Source organism: Nothoprocta perdicaria, unplaced genomic scaffold, assembly GCF_003342845.1.
Source record: "Nothoprocta perdicaria isolate Ctin4 unplaced genomic scaffold, notPer1 scaffold_280, whole genome shotgun sequence".
Classification (NCBI taxonomy): Eukaryota; Metazoa; Chordata; class Aves; order Tinamiformes; family Tinamidae; genus Nothoprocta; species Nothoprocta perdicaria.
This window is the reverse complement of record NW_020455511.1, coordinates 480285-498674: the sequence shown is the minus strand read 5'-3', so window position 1 is coordinate 498674 and position 18390 is coordinate 480285. Positions and strand designations below refer to the sequence as shown.

General features: G+C 51.5%; 1 protein-coding gene across 2 annotated transcripts; it reads right to left on the bottom strand.

The window, feature by feature from the left end:
- Positions 1 to 205: 205 nt before the first annotated feature.
- TMOD1 (tropomodulin 1) lies at positions 206 to 17769 on the bottom strand. Of its 2 annotated transcripts, none has more exons than XM_026041257.1 (10): positions 17528 to 17769; positions 11971 to 12135; positions 10243 to 10399; positions 8185 to 8304; positions 5544 to 5633; positions 5036 to 5166; positions 4000 to 4107; positions 3303 to 3446; positions 2526 to 2670; positions 206 to 978 (listed from the first exon to the last, which is right to left on the bottom strand). In XM_026041257.1, exons 2-10 carry the CDS (start codon positions 12088 to 12090, stop codon positions 914 to 916), a joined length of 1080 nt encoding a protein of 359 aa, XP_025897042.1. In that variant the 5' UTR covers positions 12091 to 12135; positions 17528 to 17769; the 3' UTR covers positions 206 to 913. The 2 variants fall into 2 exon arrangements, with proteins under 2 accessions (XP_025897042.1, XP_025897043.1); XM_026041258.1 differs by lacking the exon at positions 206 to 978 and adding an exon at positions 1279 to 1778.
- Positions 17770 to 18390: the final 621 nt, after the last annotated feature.

Sequence of the window (18390 nt, the reverse complement as noted above, 5' to 3'; positions counted from 1 at the left end):
TTGCCAGGACCTATTGCCATTGGAATAAGGCTTTGGAACGGCAGCGCTCCCACCAGGGAGCCCCTTCCCACCCAAAAGGATCCCGCCCAAGTCGCAACAGCAGCAGCTTGGGATGGGATCGTGTCCGCGAGCCTGGGGGATTCGCCAAGGATCCAGACAGGCTCCGGACACGCTCCGGCACCAGGAATCTGAAGGGGATGGGAAAGGGAGCGCAGGACCCTGGTCTGAGGGTGACATTGTCCCTCTCCAACGGAGACCTAGGACACGAGGGTATTAAACGGCCCTTTCTGCAGTGCTCACGTGTTGGGAATCCAGTGCTTTGTAATCCGTGGCATTACAGTCTTTCAATCCAGGATGAGGGAGGGAAATCAGTCTTTTAAGAAACAGGGATGCATTTGGAACGGCATCTCCAGTTAACTGGCTTGGCAAAGGATGGTAAAGGTTCCTTACAGTAACCGAGTTTCGGGATACGAGAAGCGCCTCTTAAACTTTTTGCTTTCTGTAGTTACTGGAGATCAATTAAAAATAAAGTATTGTTTTTTAGTACTCCTGTAATTTGTGTGGAACGATGGTATTTTTCTCTCATGCATGCCACATCCTAAATATTCAAAAGGCCGTGCAGGAAAAATTATAGCAAAACTAGGTCCTAGCTTAATTAAAAGTCACCATTAGAGCGGGATGTACCCTCAGCCAAGCCTGCTTTAAACTGTGTTGCATTGCTACTGCCTCCAATAGTTTCCAGCTCTAGAGCAAACGCCAACAGTCCTACTGGGTAAACCCCCCAACTACAGCCGCTAGTTAATGATTTCAACCGTGAGTGCAGAACAGGGTGCGAGTGACCACAGCGGCCAAGGCACTTGCAGCCTGGGGCTCCGTGGTGCAGATCCCCGGGGACGAGCGGCGCGGCCGGCGCCTACACCCCCGTCCGGCACTTGGGGAAAATGGGCCCGTTCAGCTCCGCCAGCCGCCTCTTCCTCACTGCAAAACAAAAGGAGAGCAGTCGGACACGGCAGCGGGAAGCAGCCTTGCCCGGCGACACGGCACCATGGGAATCCCTGTCCGAGATCCCGCGGGAATCCCTCCGAATCCCTGTCCCGAGAGCTGCTCTGCTGTCTGCTTTTCCTATCTGTGAACTGGTTAATGGGAACAAGTTGGAATTTGTGTCCCTGTGGCTAGAAGCCATCCTGACCCTGCCTCCTTGGTGTTACAGACGGTTATATTTGTGTTGCACCCACTTGTCTTTGCAGTCCCTCTGCTATCACGTCTCTTCTACATCCACTGCTGACTTCTTATGTGAGTTTCCCTTTGCCAGTCTTTCCTACTCCTCTCAAATAAGAAATGAGATGGATCTTGTTTATCTGAACCTCTGTTTTCAACCTCCTGTGTTTTGACCGTGGTTAACAGGCTCAGAGGAGTCTCATACCTTCTCAAAAAGGTGATTTTGCAAGAAATCAGCTGTGACTTTGGAAGAAATATTTGCAAGGGAAAAAAAAAAAAAGAAAAATAAGCTGGAAAGAGGATGCAGAAGTTAGTTCATGAGAACGAATACAAGAGCCTTCGCAGCCAGTTTGGACAGGGCACCTTAAAGAAGAGGAGCTTGAGGAGCAAGCCCAGACTCTGGCAGCATCGGGTGACGGCAGCCCACAGCAGCGCAGTGCGCACGCAAGCAGAGAGCTGTTGCCGACAGGGAGGGAAATAAAGTTTTTCTATACTTATGGGTTGTCCAGGTGCGGCGCTGAGACGCTATTGCCAGACCCCACGGCACCGATGAACGCGAGCTGCAAACAAGAACCACATCACATCATGTGCCCATCGCGCGCTGCCTTTGGGGCAGCAGCAACCAAAACACGACACCCCTGGCTCCTTCGGATGACTAAAGCGTGTGGGCTGGGTTTAGTGCCACCTCTTTGTGATGGACAGTGATAAATCAAGCCTTTTCTCTGGCCCTGTTGACCAGACATCAATGGGACTGGGGGGGGTCCCGGGGGAGCTGCTGTTTTTGCTGCATTCAAACCATTACCCTGCAGGAGTGATCTGCAGTGGGTTCTACAGGGTCAGCCTGGAGACGAGCCCTGGCCTTGGCTGAAAGGGTGATTTCCCAGCTTGCCCACACTGGGCTTCTGATAGCGATACTGATATTCTCATATTAACGCGGCCCAGAGCCACGCGGCTTCACACCTCTCCCCAGAAATTCCTTCAGGCTGATTTACCGAAGGGAACTGGCCGAGACCTGCAGCCTTCGTAGTTCTGATCTCCCGTTTTTCATCTCCTTGTTAAGGTGGAAACCAAACCAGCGTAAGAGGAGCCGCTGGCGGGACTCGGAAGCGCTGCCAGCTCACAACCCTGTCACTCACATTATTACCGCAGCACAGCAGCAGCTCTCGCTGCCTGCGCCCCCGAGCCCCAGCAACGGTCAGGAACAGCGTTTTCCAGCCACACGCGTCCTCCAGGAGCAGAACCGGCCCCATTGCCGGCGGCGGGGCCGTGCAGGAGGCCGGGGCGGCGCGCGGGGCTGCCCCACTCACCCAGGTCGTTGTTGCTCATCATGGCGTTGGAGGCGCGCAGCCGCGGGCCCTGCTGCGTGAAGTGGTAGCCGAACTTGAGCAGGGACGTGTTCCTCTCCAGCATGTTGGCGATCTCCATTTCGACCTTGTTGCCCAGCGGCTGGCTCTTCCCGAGCACAAACAGAGAGGCACGTGAGGGCAGGTGGTTCCTAGTGCTGCTTTGTGGTTCCTGTTGCTGTGCTCCCACTGTGACTGCCTCCTTGCTGCTGCCCTCGGGAGGATCCCCTGACTTCTCCCTCGCTCGCTCTTTGGATATATTGGTTAATGTAGCATTTCTGGCCAACAAAACCAACTGAGCCCAATATCGGGCTCGTGTGCCACGAGCTCTGCCTCCCAAGGCTGCAGAGCGGCCCCAAGGGCCCTTCTCGACCAGCCCTGTGGCTCCTGACAGCAGAACCCTGCTGTTCCAGCCCAGCTCCCGGCCCTCTAGGAGATCTACCTGCCATGGCATCTGCACCACCTCCAGCCTTCTCCTGCCTGTACCTTCCGTTTCCCTCCTTCACGGTACAAATTCCAGTTTTAGCAACTGCCTATTATAATTTAAGTAGGTTGTACTAATGGACCAGCGCATTGCTGCATTCCCAGGACAACACTGGGAGCAGGGAGCTGGCATGGCCACAGCACTTGTTAATTATTGCAGGTCGCATCCAAACCCGCCCAGGAGGAGCAGCTAAGACCTGTCCCAAGCACAGTGACAGTGGCAGCAGCTCTGCTGGCCCAGAGCTCCTGCTGCTTTACCTGGTTGTCGATTCGGAGCTCGATGAGAGACGTGTTAAACTGCAGGGCCTCAACAACAGCCAGGATCCCCGACCCAGAAATGAAGTTCGACTCAATGTTCAGGCTCTTCAACGTGTTATTCTCCTTGAGCATCTCTGCCAGAGCCTGCCAGCAGAGACACACAGGGAGAACCTGCAGTGAGGCAGAGAGCTACGGGGGCTCAACGCTCACCTGGGTGAAATGCACGTGAAATACAGCTAAAGAACATGTATGTGTGTGCACACAGGGCCATACAGCTGCATGTGAGCACCAAAAAATGCAGTATGAGGAGCAATGAACAGAAACGGGCACATTTCTTCTGAGACTCTAAAAAAATATATCACCAAGAAGTCAATTCTTATCTATCACTCTTCTCCTGGGAGATTCTTAAGAACAAATATACTGTCTAACAGAATTAAAGAAGGATTGCGTCTTGGAATAAAGAACTGACATCTCCATTGTGGAAGAAAGGAACAGGAGAAAATTAAACCTGTCTTTTGCTTCCTTTCATTAAGGAAAATGAAATGCATGAAGCAAAAAACAAAGGCACAGAACATGCCAAATAAATACCATGTAATTCATAGCAGCAACAAGCAGCTCTGAAAATACTATACCCATGATCAACTCACGTGACAACTTCCTTGCAACAACTGGCTTACGTGGCACAGCACTTACTTACCAAAGCGACCGGATCATTGCTCCTTGTTCCAACTATACTGAACTTCTTCACATAGGTGTTACTCTTCAGTGCTTCAGCACAGGCTTTTAGAGTTGGGATGGGAATATTCTGTGAAAAGAAACACAGAAGATGTGTTAGGTCCTCATCTGTCTTCATATTTGTGGTACTTGTCTGTGAGCAGTCTTTTATATTCAATCAATGTTTAAAAATTATTAATAAAGATCAACTATCACGATGAAGGTGCAACCATTTCCAAACGTTCTCAGGGAAGTCATGAGGGAGATGATACATGTTTTTTTTCTTTTAAAGTTATGTAGCTAAAGTCATCATGGTTTAAGGACTATGGGAATTTCTCCATCCTGCTAACTCACTGCCTTGACTGAGACGTCTAATGTCTCTCCCATTTATAAACTCAGTTTCTCAACAACCAGGTGCTGTGGGGATATATGAGCACAAAAAACACTATTTTTTTGTGCCTTTTTAATAATAATGACTGCATTGTAAAAACATTCATGCCATGTTCAGGAATATTTCAGCCTCTGGGTCTGAGTTTGGCACAACCTGAAATGATCTCCTTGTAGTGCCAGCAACAGCCACTTCACGTGCTTTATACAATTCCTTTCAGAGGATATCATCTCTTCCACCTCCAGTCCCCAGTTTTCTGGAGCAGGTCCCCAAAGTCATGAGCCTAACCCAAAAACAAGCTCCTGCTTTTTGCAAACCTGATGTCCTTAGGGTACACTCAGGATCACTGGCCACAGTTAAAAACACTGAAATAAAAATCATTTCAATAACGACAGGTGAAAAAAGCATGAGTAACATGCAGGTAACCGTGTTCCTGCTTTCTGAATGCCTCGTCCTTTAACAAGAGAGACGGGGGGCTGCAGTTAAAGAGGGGAGATGGGCACTGGGCTGTTCAGCCCGTGTATGTGTCCCAGAAGCAATGTAGAAGGTTGTGCTGTGCCGTGGTCTCTGCTATGAGTGTTCAAAGGTTTGCTCTCATCACTAAGGGAGCAGAGCAGGACGGAGCAGATACCCCGATATTATTCAGGTTGACTTCCTCAAGGTCGGGGTCGTTGCTCTGTATCCGTTTGAGAGTCTCCTCCACGTCGGTCGAGTTCGGCTCCTCATCGGGAACTGGCTTGTACTGCGTGGGCTTAATGACACCTGCAAGACAGAGCAGGACACGCGAGGCCCGAGCACGGCGAGCACCACGTCGTGGGCACAGCAGCAGCAGTGCCGCTGCCCTAGCCGCTCTCTGCCATCCCGCGGCCCTTCCGGAGCCCCCGCACGGGCATTCCCAGCACTGAACACCAGGAGACGTCCGGCTGCAGCAGGAATGTTCCCCAAAGGCTCCAGCCCAGCACCAGCAGCACCGCCGAGCCAAGGAAGGGCCATTCGCTCACACATAACCTTGCCATGAGGACCAAAGAAAACAAAATCCAACCCACGGAGTAGGAATAATTCCCAGGTTTTCTCTGCTCGCGGCTTCGCAGCCGGCAGCCAAATACTGCAGATGACAAAGCACTTTTTACACCACTTACTGTTGAGCCCTTCTTTGTTCACGATGGTGCTGCTCCCCAGGGCGCCGTAGTACTGCTGGTTGCTCATCAAGGTGTGCATGCCCAGGATGGCTATGGAAAAGGAGAGGGAGAAGACAGACTGAGGTAGTGTAGGCTGGAAAGCCAGGAAACACAGTGGCTTTGTGCACCTCACATCTGCCTTCGTGCCTCTCTTGTTGCAGGGCTGCCCAGGACAAATCCCTTCTGTGCAAGCTCCGAACAACATGCAAGGTGGGAGCGAGCCCCCAGCCTTCAATAACACACAGCACAGCTCTGCTGTGCTCCTTGCTTCTTGGCACGAGCAGTTTGATCTATAGGGAGAAGAGGAACATCGCTGTCCCATGGACAGCAAACAGCGGACGTTCCCCTACAGCAGCCTCAGCCAAGCGCCATACAAAAGTGTGAAATAAAACCAGTGCTGTCAGTGGGATTTAATGCAAGGCCCAGTGCAGCAGGAGCCACAGGAGCTGTGACAGTAGCTGCGACACACTCAAAACCCAGCGGCTCTCACACAGTAACCCTCGATGCCAAGGCACTGGGTGTCCATGGTATCTGTCCATGAACCTACCTACCTTTTCACAAAATCAGCAGGGCTTTGAACTGATCTCTGTCCTTTTTAATACCTGGCAACTGACATTTTAAACACCTAGGGCTGCACTGCAGAAATGCTGAAATAAAGAAAATGATGGTGCAAACACACTTCAAAGGCTGCAAAAGTACAAAAAGGCAAATATCTGATAATTTGTGAATCTCAACCTCATGACCACAAAACCGAAGTGCAAACACGCATACACTTAGCAAGAGGCCTATGAGGTCTGCTGACATTCTTGCTAGCTGCTGATGAGCAGTGAGAAGCCAAGGCTAAAAACATTTGGGAGAAGATTCTTATAAAAATAAACCTGTTCCTCACAGAAAGTTTGTGCTTAGAAATAAAATGGGGTTTCATTTTTTTTTTCTAAATATATGTAGCTTTCTGCAGAATGTTGCATGCATGTAGATAGTTGCTGTGGACAGACATATGTGTTTCATCTCAAAGCATGTGGGGGACAAGCAGGTGATGCGGATGGATCAACCTGGGTTCACCAAGGGGAAATCCTGCTTGACCTGCTTGAGGTGATGAGGAACCTCATGGAGCTCAACAGGGGTAAGTGCAGGGTCCTGCCCAAGGCAGGAGCAGCCCCAGGACAGGCTGGGGGGACCTGCTGGAAGGCCCTGGTGGTCCTGGTGGCCACCAAGTTGACCATGAGGCAGCAATGGGTCCTTGTGGCCATGAGCCTGTTGGTGTCCTGGGCTGTGTGGGGAAGCCCCAAGAAGTGAGGAGCAGCAAGGCTCTCTCTGGGGCTCCTCTTCTGGCACTGGGAAAAACCCTCAGGACTTGCAGAGCCCCCAGGCACGAGAGCAGCCAGCCAGGCTTGCAACAGGCAGGGTGCAATCACCAGGATGGGGAATGAGCCTTGGTTAGGAGGCAGGAGCTGTTTAACAGCCACTGAACAGGCTGGGAATGGCAAGGCTGGCACTGCCACCACCGCGACTTCAGCACAGCCCCAACCGCATCAGCTCTCCCGCTGCACTTCCTAGGGGATCGGGATCCTCCCCCAAACCACAGGAGAAACGGCCCTAAGCAGCATTTCTCCATGAAAATACGGACTTATTATCACCTAGCAAACCCTTGTTTTTATAGGATAGGCTTTACAGGGCGTTCCTGCTCCTGATGCTTCCTCCGTTCAACGCTGCAGGGCTCTGGCCACATCCGCCGGCACTCACTCAGATCAGACACCCAGCGACGTCTCTGCTACAGCTGAAGGCCAACGCGTCTGAAAGACCAACGTGTTGGTACCCGCTCTCCTGGCAGCGTTTGCAGGCATTTCACGGGCTCGTCAGCGTGCAGCCCGTGAGCACCTCACCCTTACTGGAGGGCGGTGGATCTTCTGCACGGGTCTGCAGAACAGGCACCTCCTCTAGGGACAGGCTGTGGATTTAAAGGCCATTAGATGTCCCAAATGGACCAATACAGGGGATTTCAGTAACCCAGCTGAAAAAAAAACAAAAAAGTACTTTCTCCTACCACCAAAGAGAAAATAGAGACTCTATCTCCTTCCCCAGGAATCTGTCCAGAGGCCAAACCTGTAATTGTTAGGACTGGCATTTGCATTAGTCGTAGCAGAACTTAAGCAAATCATTGGTCCTTCCTGCACCCTGCTGGACTTGTTTTAGGAACACTGTCATGGACACTGAATATATGCAGCAGTCTGGGCCCTGCTGATCTGTTCTGCTCATTATTTCTTTTCAACTTGATCCTGAAGGTGACAGACTGCAACTTGCAGGATCCAATGGCAGAGGCAAGAGAAGACCTCCAACAAGGTGCTCCATTCCCTTGATAGATCCTTTATCTTCTTATTCACCTTGGGGTTGTGCTCCTGATAAAATTAGATGACGGGGTGGTTGGGCCGAAAGAAACTTTAAATACCCATTTCATTTCGAGTGAATAATCCTGCAAGAACTAACAGAATTCATAGAAACACCAAAAATCTCATTCAGTCTTTTCCCACAAGAGAAGCTCAAAGAAAGGAAAAAAACCAGTAGTTAAGCAACCCAAACCCTGTTTCATGCAAAACTGTGTTACCAGCAATGTCACAGAGCTCTGCATCAGATGCATTAGCAAGGGCTTCCTCCAGTTCTGGCTCCAGGGTCACGCTTTCCAAAACAGGATCCATTGGCGTCTGCTTGGGGATCCAAGCTTTTCCTATAAACACAAAGAGAGGTCACTCCCATTGCCCTTATTACAGCAACTGCAGAGCAGGATTTTACTGGTGTTACTGGTGTTTCCACCAGGAGGGAATCCACACAGTGGACAAGACACAGAGCGGGCACAAGAACCTAGGGAGAAAGCAGCGCCCGGAAAGGTGCAGACTTGCTGGAGTTGGGCTCGGCTTAGTCCCTGTGGTACATGCAAGTGCATGCACCCTTGCCAGGAGGGACTCCTTTGCACAGCAGGGTGGGCCAGGCAGCACCCTGGGCCCGGCCTGGCAAGGCTGCACTTACGAGGGCTGCATGGAGCCGTGTGAGAGGGGAGCGCTCCGGGAACCCCCTGCATCAGCCGGGAACGCCAGGGTGCGGGATCATGCGCTCTCCTGGATCACTCGTCTCTAAGAGGATTCCCGCTGCTAATTCCCGGTGCACAAGGGCACGGCAGGCAGTCCTTGCCGAGGTGAGGGCGGGAAGGGAGGCCGTGAGGCGTCCAGGCCCGCGGGGAGCCCGATGCTCTCGGTGGGGTTGGCAGCTGGGCAGGACACAGGTTTTGTCCCAAAAGTCACCATTTGGTGGCAAGGACCCAGAAGGTGAGGGCATGACGACCGCGCTCCAAGGAGAAGCAGTGAATTCCCCATGCTCCAGAAGCACCGTCTCTGGGTCCCCATGTTCCAGGGAAAGCAGGTGCTGCCGAGGCCGTGGTGGAGGAGCGGGCAGTGTGGAGCTCTTGCCCCGTCTCCCTCCGGGAAGGGATAGCGAGCGCAGCGCCGGAATGCCGGGAACGGCTATTCCTGTCGGCACCAAGGGGCAGGACAAAGATCCCGCCGCTCAGGGACATTCGGCAGCAGCAGCAGCTAAATTTAGAGCATTGCAGGGAGCAGCTGCACCCTGGGGCCGCTCCAGGCCCACCCAGGCCTGGGTTTCAATTTTAAGCAATTGCATATTGCTGTGACACTTCATTACAAGTTTTTTTTCTCCTAAATTCAGTGGTATGTGCTAGCACAGCTCCATATATCATGGTAGAACATGGATGTACATATCAACTCCTGCCCTGTCCACCAGCAGGAGAGCAAACAGATCCTCCCATGAGATGTTTACACTGTGAAAACATGGTAAATGTTTTCAGATTGGCAAATCTGAAGATTTATAGCCAGCTCTGTGAACTGAACCAACTTTTGAGCAAGTCATTTAACATCTCTGGCTTGCATCCACTGTAAGCAGCATCCTCAGTTTATAGACTCACTTACAACTGAAACCATATATAATGTGTTTTAGGTGATTAGATGGAAATACAATTAACCTATAGCAAAAGCTGAAGATTCCAAACCCCTTAAATCTCTCTCTCTCCTCATGAGTACTGTAACCTTCTGCTGTGTTGGAGAGGTGGGTAAATAAAGCTGGTTTGAGACATGCTGAAAGCTGCTACATTACTCTTCCCCACAGCACTTGATTTAATCTTTTCATTACTTCTTCCAAGGAGAACTCAGTTTTTCTAAAAATACCCCCGTGAGATTTACTGAATCAGACAGATTTAAACATGAACTTTCTCTCACAGATGCATGTGGATCGCTAAGGAGAAGAAGTCATCAGCTCTGAGAATGCCTGCACGTGGAAACGTGCATGCCTGTAGTTTTGGTACCCCAGCATGGCTTGGCCACTGGATATGGGCATAACAATAAGCATAATAATTATAATAAGTATAGTAAGTATAGTAAGTACAGTAAGTATAGTAAGTATAATAAGGGCAGTGTGGGGCACACAGAAGCAGATACGGGCTGCCCTGCAGATACACTGACCCACTAGGCAACCACCAGTGTCAGAAGACAGGGCAGGCCTGGATGGGGTCCTGGATGTCCCATGTGGATAGGGTGAGGCAGGACCTGGAAGATGGGAACCCGCGGGCCGCTCCGCGCGGCGCTCGGGGCCACCCTACCTCTCTTCTCTCCCGTGAACGGCACCAGGTCCTCTCTGTCCTTCACGTCCTTGGCCTGCTGCTCCAGGTGGGCCATGAGCTCCTCCCTTCGGAAGGGGCCGGTCGGCGGCTTTTGGGTCTGGTCCCGCTGGCGGAGCCCCGCGGGGAGCAGCGCGTTCTGGGCCGGCGGGAGAGACGCGGGTCACGCTGGGAGCCCCGAGCCCTGTCCCGAACCCCACACCCCGCTCCCCGCACGGGGCTGCCCTCTCCAGGCTCCCTGCTCCTCGCTGCAGCATCCATCCCACCCCAGCGCGGATTCCCGCGTGATCCAGGCACACCTTCTCCCTCCCGGTGACGTTCTGCACGCTGCAGGAGCCTCGTGCTGCAAACGGGACGTTCCTCCACAGCGGGAGGCCCGGCCCTTTCCTCAGGGTCCTTCCCAACCACCACCACCTTCTTCTCTTCCCCCCATTTCTGCTGCTGCTCGGCAGCCGTTTCAGAGCTTCCCCTTGCCCACGTGCTTGGCCAGAGCTGCCAACACACGCGCTCCGTGTTTCCAACCACAGAAACCCCTTTGTCCCTTCTGGCTCCCATGTCCCCAAACCAGAGGGCAGTTTTCACAGTGAGGGTGCCCTCAGAGCCGCTTGCACTGTGCAATAACCCCCGAGGACCCCATCCCTCCGGCCGAACGTCCCTGCTCCCCGTCATACGAGCCGCCACGAGGAGCTGCCTTGTGCCTGACACACACAGCGCCTATAAGCACCTGCTTATTTTTAAATATAGCACAGCCTTAATGCAGTAAGACTACTCCCCAGATTTGACACTAAGCGTGTTCTTTAGAGCTTTGCTGGGGAGGAGGCAACATTTATTTTTTAAGACATCCAAGGCAACGTTGCACCCGATGCTGATTTTCCCTTGCTCGCCTAATAGGAGGAATTAACGCACAACGCACAAGCAGGTATCTGTAAGAAACACGCTGCTTCCTCAGCTTTGTGCTGTGAGAAGTCCCCGTGCCATCTTATTTTAACTCCAGCATTCAGTGCAATGACAGGCGAACGCAATTGCTTCGCTTTCCAGCATCTTTCAGCGAACGCTGCCTTCACAGACCGCAGCCACCAGCCTCCAGCACACACACTTCGTCCTAGCAGATTGCCTGACACCTCTCCATTATTCTTCTGTGCTGATGCTTGGGATGAAAATCGCTGAAAACCTGGGCTACCCATTGTGCTCCCCAGAGACATTAACAATTTCTCTCTTGGCAGTGTCCAGCCTCACCAGATAATAAACCTGCTCTAAGCCAAGTTGGCCCTCTGCACCCACTGCTACGGGCACAGGGTGGCCCTGCCTTCAGCACTGCCCTCGTGCCTCGGTGCAAGAACCCCACGTGCAGGCCAAGACCCTGCTGCAAAAAAAGGCTGTGCAGCAACAGGGCAACAGCTTAAGTTTTGCTCCAACATCCCACTTAAGTATTGAATCAGGAAAAAAAAAAAAAAACAAAAAAAACACATGGAAATGGAGGACTAAAAAGCAAAATCCCATCCCCAAACCAGAGCTCTCAATGGTCAAACTGCTTCAGTCCACCTGGGGCCACTTTCCTCCATCCATGTGCTGAGTAAAGGCTCTGCAACAGATCCCACTTAAATACAGGTCACTAATGCAGCCTATTTGCCCACTTCTTTTTTTTTTTTTCAAAAAAAAAAGGAAAATCCTTCTTAAAAAAAAAAAAAAAAAAAAAAAAAAAAGACTTACATCAGGATCCAGCTCTTCCAGTTCATTTTCCAGCTTTCTGAGCTCCTCCTCTGTCAGGGCTCCAAGGATCTTGTCTTCATCCAGGTCTCGGTATTTTTCCAGCCCCTTTCTGTAAGACATCTTAAGAGGGGTCTTGCAAACCTATTTCTTAGGCTGGAGCAGGTTCTGCACCGAAAAACAAGAAGCACCCCAGTGAGTACACACATAAAACACGGGGATGCAGCAGTGGGCATCCCTGTGGGATGCAGCACTGTGTATCCCTGTGGAAGGAAGAGCTGCCGAAGGTTTCTGCAGGAAGCAGGACTAAATCCGGAGCTAGGGGAGGCTGCTCAGGCACCCTCCCTGCTCAACCCCTGGCAGTGCCATCCCAGACTTTGCGTCGTGCGGGAGCCTGGCTGGCGGTTTCTCCCTCCAGGTAACACTCGACATTAAGGAGATGACCTATGTGGCAATTTTACTGAGGGATATCAAGCCATGGATCATAAGGGCTGCAATTTTTGCCCCCTTGCAGACCCCCAGTAAAACCGCTCCATGTCTGGTATTGTGGATAACGGGACCAGGTCATGTCACCTCTGAATACACGTGGGCCCTGCAGGTCTCCTCGAGGCCTCAGATCTCCGTGCAGAGCGTTTCTCCCTGTCACACCGGTGTCCCACGGGCGGGGAGATCAGGAACTATGGCTTACCTGTGTTCAGGTGAGCACCCTGCTCAGCTACGGCCCTCGCTGACACAACACGTGTGTCTGCCGGGAGCCCACACCTGAGCCAATCCCTCAGCAAGAGGAATGGGAGAAGCACACTAACCCACGGATCTGGATAATCCCTGCCAACGCAGGGTTTCGTGCCAAGCCTCTCCATGCAGAATGCCACAAGCAATCATCTGTCCGTCCGTCCATCCATCCATCCATCCATCCATAGCTGAACCCCTGCCAGCTCCAAAGAAAACCATGGCAGAGGGGAGGCTCAGGGAGATCTCCTCAGGGTATATAAATATCTGATGGATATTGTGTGAGGAAGATGAGGCTCCTCCCGCGGGTGTCCTGAGAGGCAACGGCACAAGCTGCAGTGCAGGAAGCTCCATTGGAACATTAGAAAAAACATTTTTTTTCCACTGGGAGGGTGCTCCTGCACTGTGAACATTAAATCCCACTTTTTTTCCATTGGGAGGGTGATCCAGCTCTGGCACATGCTGCCCAGAGAGGCTGTGGAGTTCCCATCATCGGAGATGCTCCAAGGCATCTCCGGAACACGGTCCTGGGCGACTGGCTGTAGGTGACGAGGGAAACTCCAGTGACCCCTTCCAGCTTCAGGGATTCAGGTGAGCTCAACTTGCTTAAAACAGGCCAAAGGAATAAAAACATATTAGATCCTGAAACCTGCAACACATGAACACACTCAACTCCACTGTCTCTGCAGCCACATTTTTTGACCAGATCCTTGCACAGAATCTCAAGTGACATTTGCAGCAAAACAGCTGCAATCTTCACCCATTTTCCAACAAGCCAAAACCCCCTTTTATTTTGTATACCGCTCTTGCCTGTTTCCAGCCCCCTTGCAGTGTCAGAGGCCTTTGCCCAAGCTTTTGAGGCAGGTCGTGCTCCTACGATTGCTCTCCATGAGCGCAGGAGACTCTTCACGCAGCCCACATCGCAGCGGCGGCTCCTGATAACGCTATCTTCATCTTGTCCACAAAAGGGCACAGGAGCCCACACGCGGCCCGAGAGCAAGCCCTTAAATTTAGAGCAGCCATCTGGCGCAGCGTGCGCCTTCCCCCGACGCCGTTACAGCTGCTGCATCGCTCGCATTCCTGCCACTCGCCACTCGGGAAGCGGGGCCGGGAATGATCCCTGCGCCACCGGTGCAGCAAGAACAAGCCCTCTGCTTGACAGACCGAAAGGGAGCCTGCAAATGCTGCGGATGAGCTGCAGGAGGGCTCAAGTCCTCCTGTCTGGGCTCAAGTCTGGGCTTTCGGTGCTTGTCTAAGCAAAGCTGCCCCAAGCCCAGCGCTTTGCTGATCCGTTCTGGCCCGAAATGCGGAGTGTTTTGCAAACAAGGGCAACGCTGCAGCTTTTGCCCCGAAAGCAGAGCACGGAAATGTCTGACCTTGCTGCTGGCTGCCCAGAGGACAGCGGCTGTCAGCACCGAGAGGCGGGAGCGACGTCCGGGGCCGGTGGCCAGCGTTTCTGGAAAACGCTCCGGGTTCCAAAGCAAAGAATGGGAGGTCGGGCTGCACGCGGCAAAGGCTCTGAGTGCTGGGGACAGGTGCGGGGCGGCTCAAACACAGCCCAAACCCCCGCGGGGATTCCCAAATTCACCCGCCGCGAATCCCGGGCGCAGCTCGGGGCCCTCCCAAAACGATGACCCTCCAACACACGCGCAATGCTTGCACCCCAAGCACGGAACCGGCACCCCTCAGGGAAGAGCTCACCCGAAACCCATGAAGCTGCTCCACCAAATCCCACTAAATGCCAGCTCGGGGGTGCAAACTTGATCTCTGGCTATTTGCTGTTAAACCTACCTCTCTGGCAACTAAAGAAACGCTGCAACAAAATACATCCTTAACATGCAGAAGCTGTGCAGGACTGATGCTATTACAATGTATGTGGAAGGACAGGTAGTCAAAATTTAGCAGGCAGTTGTGATTAGGAGAGGGATGCAATTCCACAGGACAAATTAGACAAATTCCAAGGAGACAAGAATGTCATAAATAGAGATTTCCCATGACACCCGGTGTAACACAGTACCACAGTGGCCTTTAGCATGTTCACTCTGGGAAGCCCAGCCTGTGATTACACCAATTCCCATTTGCATCAGCACTGGAAGAGCAAAAAGTGACGGAGAGTATTTCCATAGACACACAGGGTCAAAGCACAACCACTTTGCATGGAAGACACAGGACTTTCCAGAGATGAATTCCAAGGCAAATCTAGGCTGTTGTCCCATTTTGGTGCTTCTTAGCAGGCTACAAGAAGCACTTGCACATCCATGGATCCCAGTGTGCATCTCCTGCAGCCCATAAAGCTCCAGGCCTTGTCTGCAGGGTGTTCGATGCATCTTAAATCACCACTGGTCACCCCAAATTGCCAGCAAATAGTTAATGCAAAGAACCCTGGGGAGAAGCCACGGCTGAGGAAACAAAAATCTGCCCAAAAGAACCCTCTCACCCATGGGAAAACATTTCCAGCAATTCGGAAGAGGAAAGCAGGCCAAGAGTTTGGTTTCTGAGACAGGTTTCTAGACAAGGAGTGTTACAAGTGGATTATTGATGATTCTTGGAAAAGCTGCCAAGTTTAAAGCAGAATGTCGCCTCGGATGAAGGCTCCCAAGCCCAGAAGTGCTGTTGTTAAGCAGCACTAGAGGCAGGAGTTGATCTTCTCAGAGACATCCTGAGAACAGTTTTTGTTTGGCTCACACAGGCTTTTGATTTATGAGACTTTTGGATGACTTAAGGAAAAAACACAAAGTTCAGAGCTGTTAATTTTACATTTTTTAAAAATAAACCTGTGTAAACCCATCCCTCCACAGCTGCTACAAAAAGCTTATTTGTTCTTTTTGACTTTCAGCATAACTTAGAAGATAAACACCAGGCGGTCTGGGGAACACAAATATGGATATGGACCTCAAGGGAACAATTACTATAAATTCAGGAGAACTAAGTACTTTCCATGCCCCTGTTTAGACCTCAGCACATCACCTGGGTGCTGGTCAGGCACTATCAGCCTTCCCTGTATGTTTTCCAGCTTCCCCTTGTGAAAGATCTAGCAGCAAAGGCACAGGATGGGCTGGTGCAGGGGGACCTGGGCATCCCCAGCTCCATCACACACTGTTTTACATCCAAAATCTCCCATGTCATTCCGGGACATGGGAGACGTGGAGCTGCCTTGGAGGGGCTGCATTGCCCGTGTCTGCAAGTTTGCTCCACTTCAAGTGAACTAGGACTACACTTTCTTCTTTATAGATACCAGGTCTTCGGTCTGGAGAAACAAAAGTAAAGTCAGTAGCTAAAGCCAGGCCTTTAAAAGGATGGTCTCCTATATTGTTTTGGGGGATAATTTCGTTTTCTTAGACAGGAAGGCCCCTTGTTTCTTCAAGCAAGCAATAAACACGGGTCCAGGCTATGGTGTCGAGCACTGTCTGTCTGCAGGGCTTCCACGCGGCCACCCTGCACACAGGAGATGCCGAAACCTCGAAAGTTTCAACAGGACTTCCTAGAAACCCTTCTTGTCAGTGCGAAGGACATGTTAGGACATGATGCTAAGGACATCTTGTCACATCTGGACAGGTTTTGGCAAGCTGAACGGCTCCAGAGGCCCAGCACGGGCAGGGGGCTAGGGCAGGTCTGGGCACCTGCATTCAGGTCTCTCCAGCCAGCAGGGAAGCAGGATGAGTGGGACGTCATCCACTGCCTACGGGAAGGGAATATTCCCTCATAGGGAAGAAGAGCAGTTCAACAGGGACACCCCCAATGCAGGTCCCCATGTTGGACCTATCAAACACTGCAGGGCTTTATCCGTGACCCTCACTCCCATCCAAGACATCCCCCTCCCATGTGCTTGCCCCGTTCCTTGTGAGAGACCAGGAAAAACTCCTTCCCCTGCAGATCTGAGGCACCAGGGAGATTGGGGGTCCATTCACTTATTATTTATCAATTATTTTCCAGATACACATGTTCTGACTGCATCCTTGAATGCACAGGAGGCTCCTTCCTAGCTCCAGACTTGCAAACAGAGGCACTAAGGAGAAAGCAGATCCTAAACCTGCTCCCGAGCTTTGCAACAACTCCAAGCACCTGCAAAACTACTGTGGAGCAGCAAACAAGCACACCCCTAGAGCTGTCACATGCAGCGGAGCACTCCGGACCAGCAGGGAACACATACTCCCCACAAAACGGATCATTCGGCACCTCTTGAGGAGATGAATCAAACTGGGTTAAACAGAGTTAAAACCCAGGCAAGGAAAACAAGTAACAAGACGGACCAGTTGCCTGCAGACTGGCTGGGCTTTCCCAAAAGGAAAGGAGAATTCCCTGGAGAACGAGAGCGAGCCACGCACTGTGGACATGAGCTAAAAATGCGTTTCCGTGCAGAAAGTTCCCAGAGGAGCAGCATGACGGGGAGGTGTGCGGAGAAAAGGCACCGTGGAGGCAGCAAGGCAGGCACTGCGCTGGGACATCGGGAACATTCGTGCTCCAAAAATCCAGGACGCGTGTCCCAGCACGGTGCCAGCTCGGTCCAGGCACCACAGAGCCGTGTCGGCATCCTGGGAAGTCCAGGGGGAAAGGAAGGGATCCCTGCATGCCCTGGGACGGCTTTGGAGGAGGCTCCGTGTCCCGGTGCCGTCGCTGCGCCCTGCCATCGGAACGGGTCCCAGCGGGAGCTGCCGGACACTTGAGGGAAGGGGGCTCACTCAGGCCTAAAAATAGCCCCGGCAGCCTCATACGGACTAAAAATAGTTAGAACAGCGCCTGGGAAGGCTGCCGGGGGCAGGACAGCTGGGAAGCCAGAGGGACGTGGAGCAGCGCGACCGTTTCGGGAAGGGAGGCAGGCAGCTGAGCTCACCCAGGCGGCCGTGGAGGCGATGGGAAGCGATGGGAAGAGTGAGGCAGGATGCGCTCCGGGCTCCGGCAGCCACAGGGATGCAGGGAAGGGGTCTCCTCTCCTCCAGCGCCGGCTCTGCCGGTGCACAAGCTCCGCGGCGCTTCCAAGCCCTCCGGCCGCCAGGGAGAGGCAGCTGCTGCGGGAGCAACAGCAGCGAGAGGGAACGGGGATGAGAAGTGATAGAGGGAAATAATAATGAAAGAAGATACAGGACGGAATGAAGGAAAAGGAAAACAAAAGATGAGTGGAATAAAGGTGAAAGAAAAGATAGGATGGAACAAAGATTTAAAAAAGGGGTTAAAATAGAAGAGGAAAATAGCGTAAAAGAATAAAATGGAGTAAAATAGAGTAAAAGTATAAAATGGAGTAAAATTGAGTAAAAGAACAGAAGAGAGTAAAACAAAATAGGGTCAAATAGAATAGACCCAAATAGAGTAATATACAATAGGGCAATATAGGATAAAATAAAATAGAGCAAAACAGAATAAAATAAAATAAAATAAAATAAATAAAATAAAATAAAATAAAATAAAATAAAATAAAATAAAATAAAATAAAATAAAGTAAAACAGAATAAAACAGAATAAAACAGAATAAAACAGAATAAAACGAAATGAAATGAAATGAAATGAAATGAAATAAAATAAAATAAAATAAAATAAAATAAAATAAAATAAAATAAAATAAAATAAAATAAAATAAAATGACAAACGGTATGGGCTCGGAGCAGGAGCGAAACCAACCCGCGCTGGCGAGGCGGGCTGGCCGCCGGGCACGGGCTGCTGCCCGCGCCGCCCCGCAGCGCCCCGCAGCGCCCCGCTCCG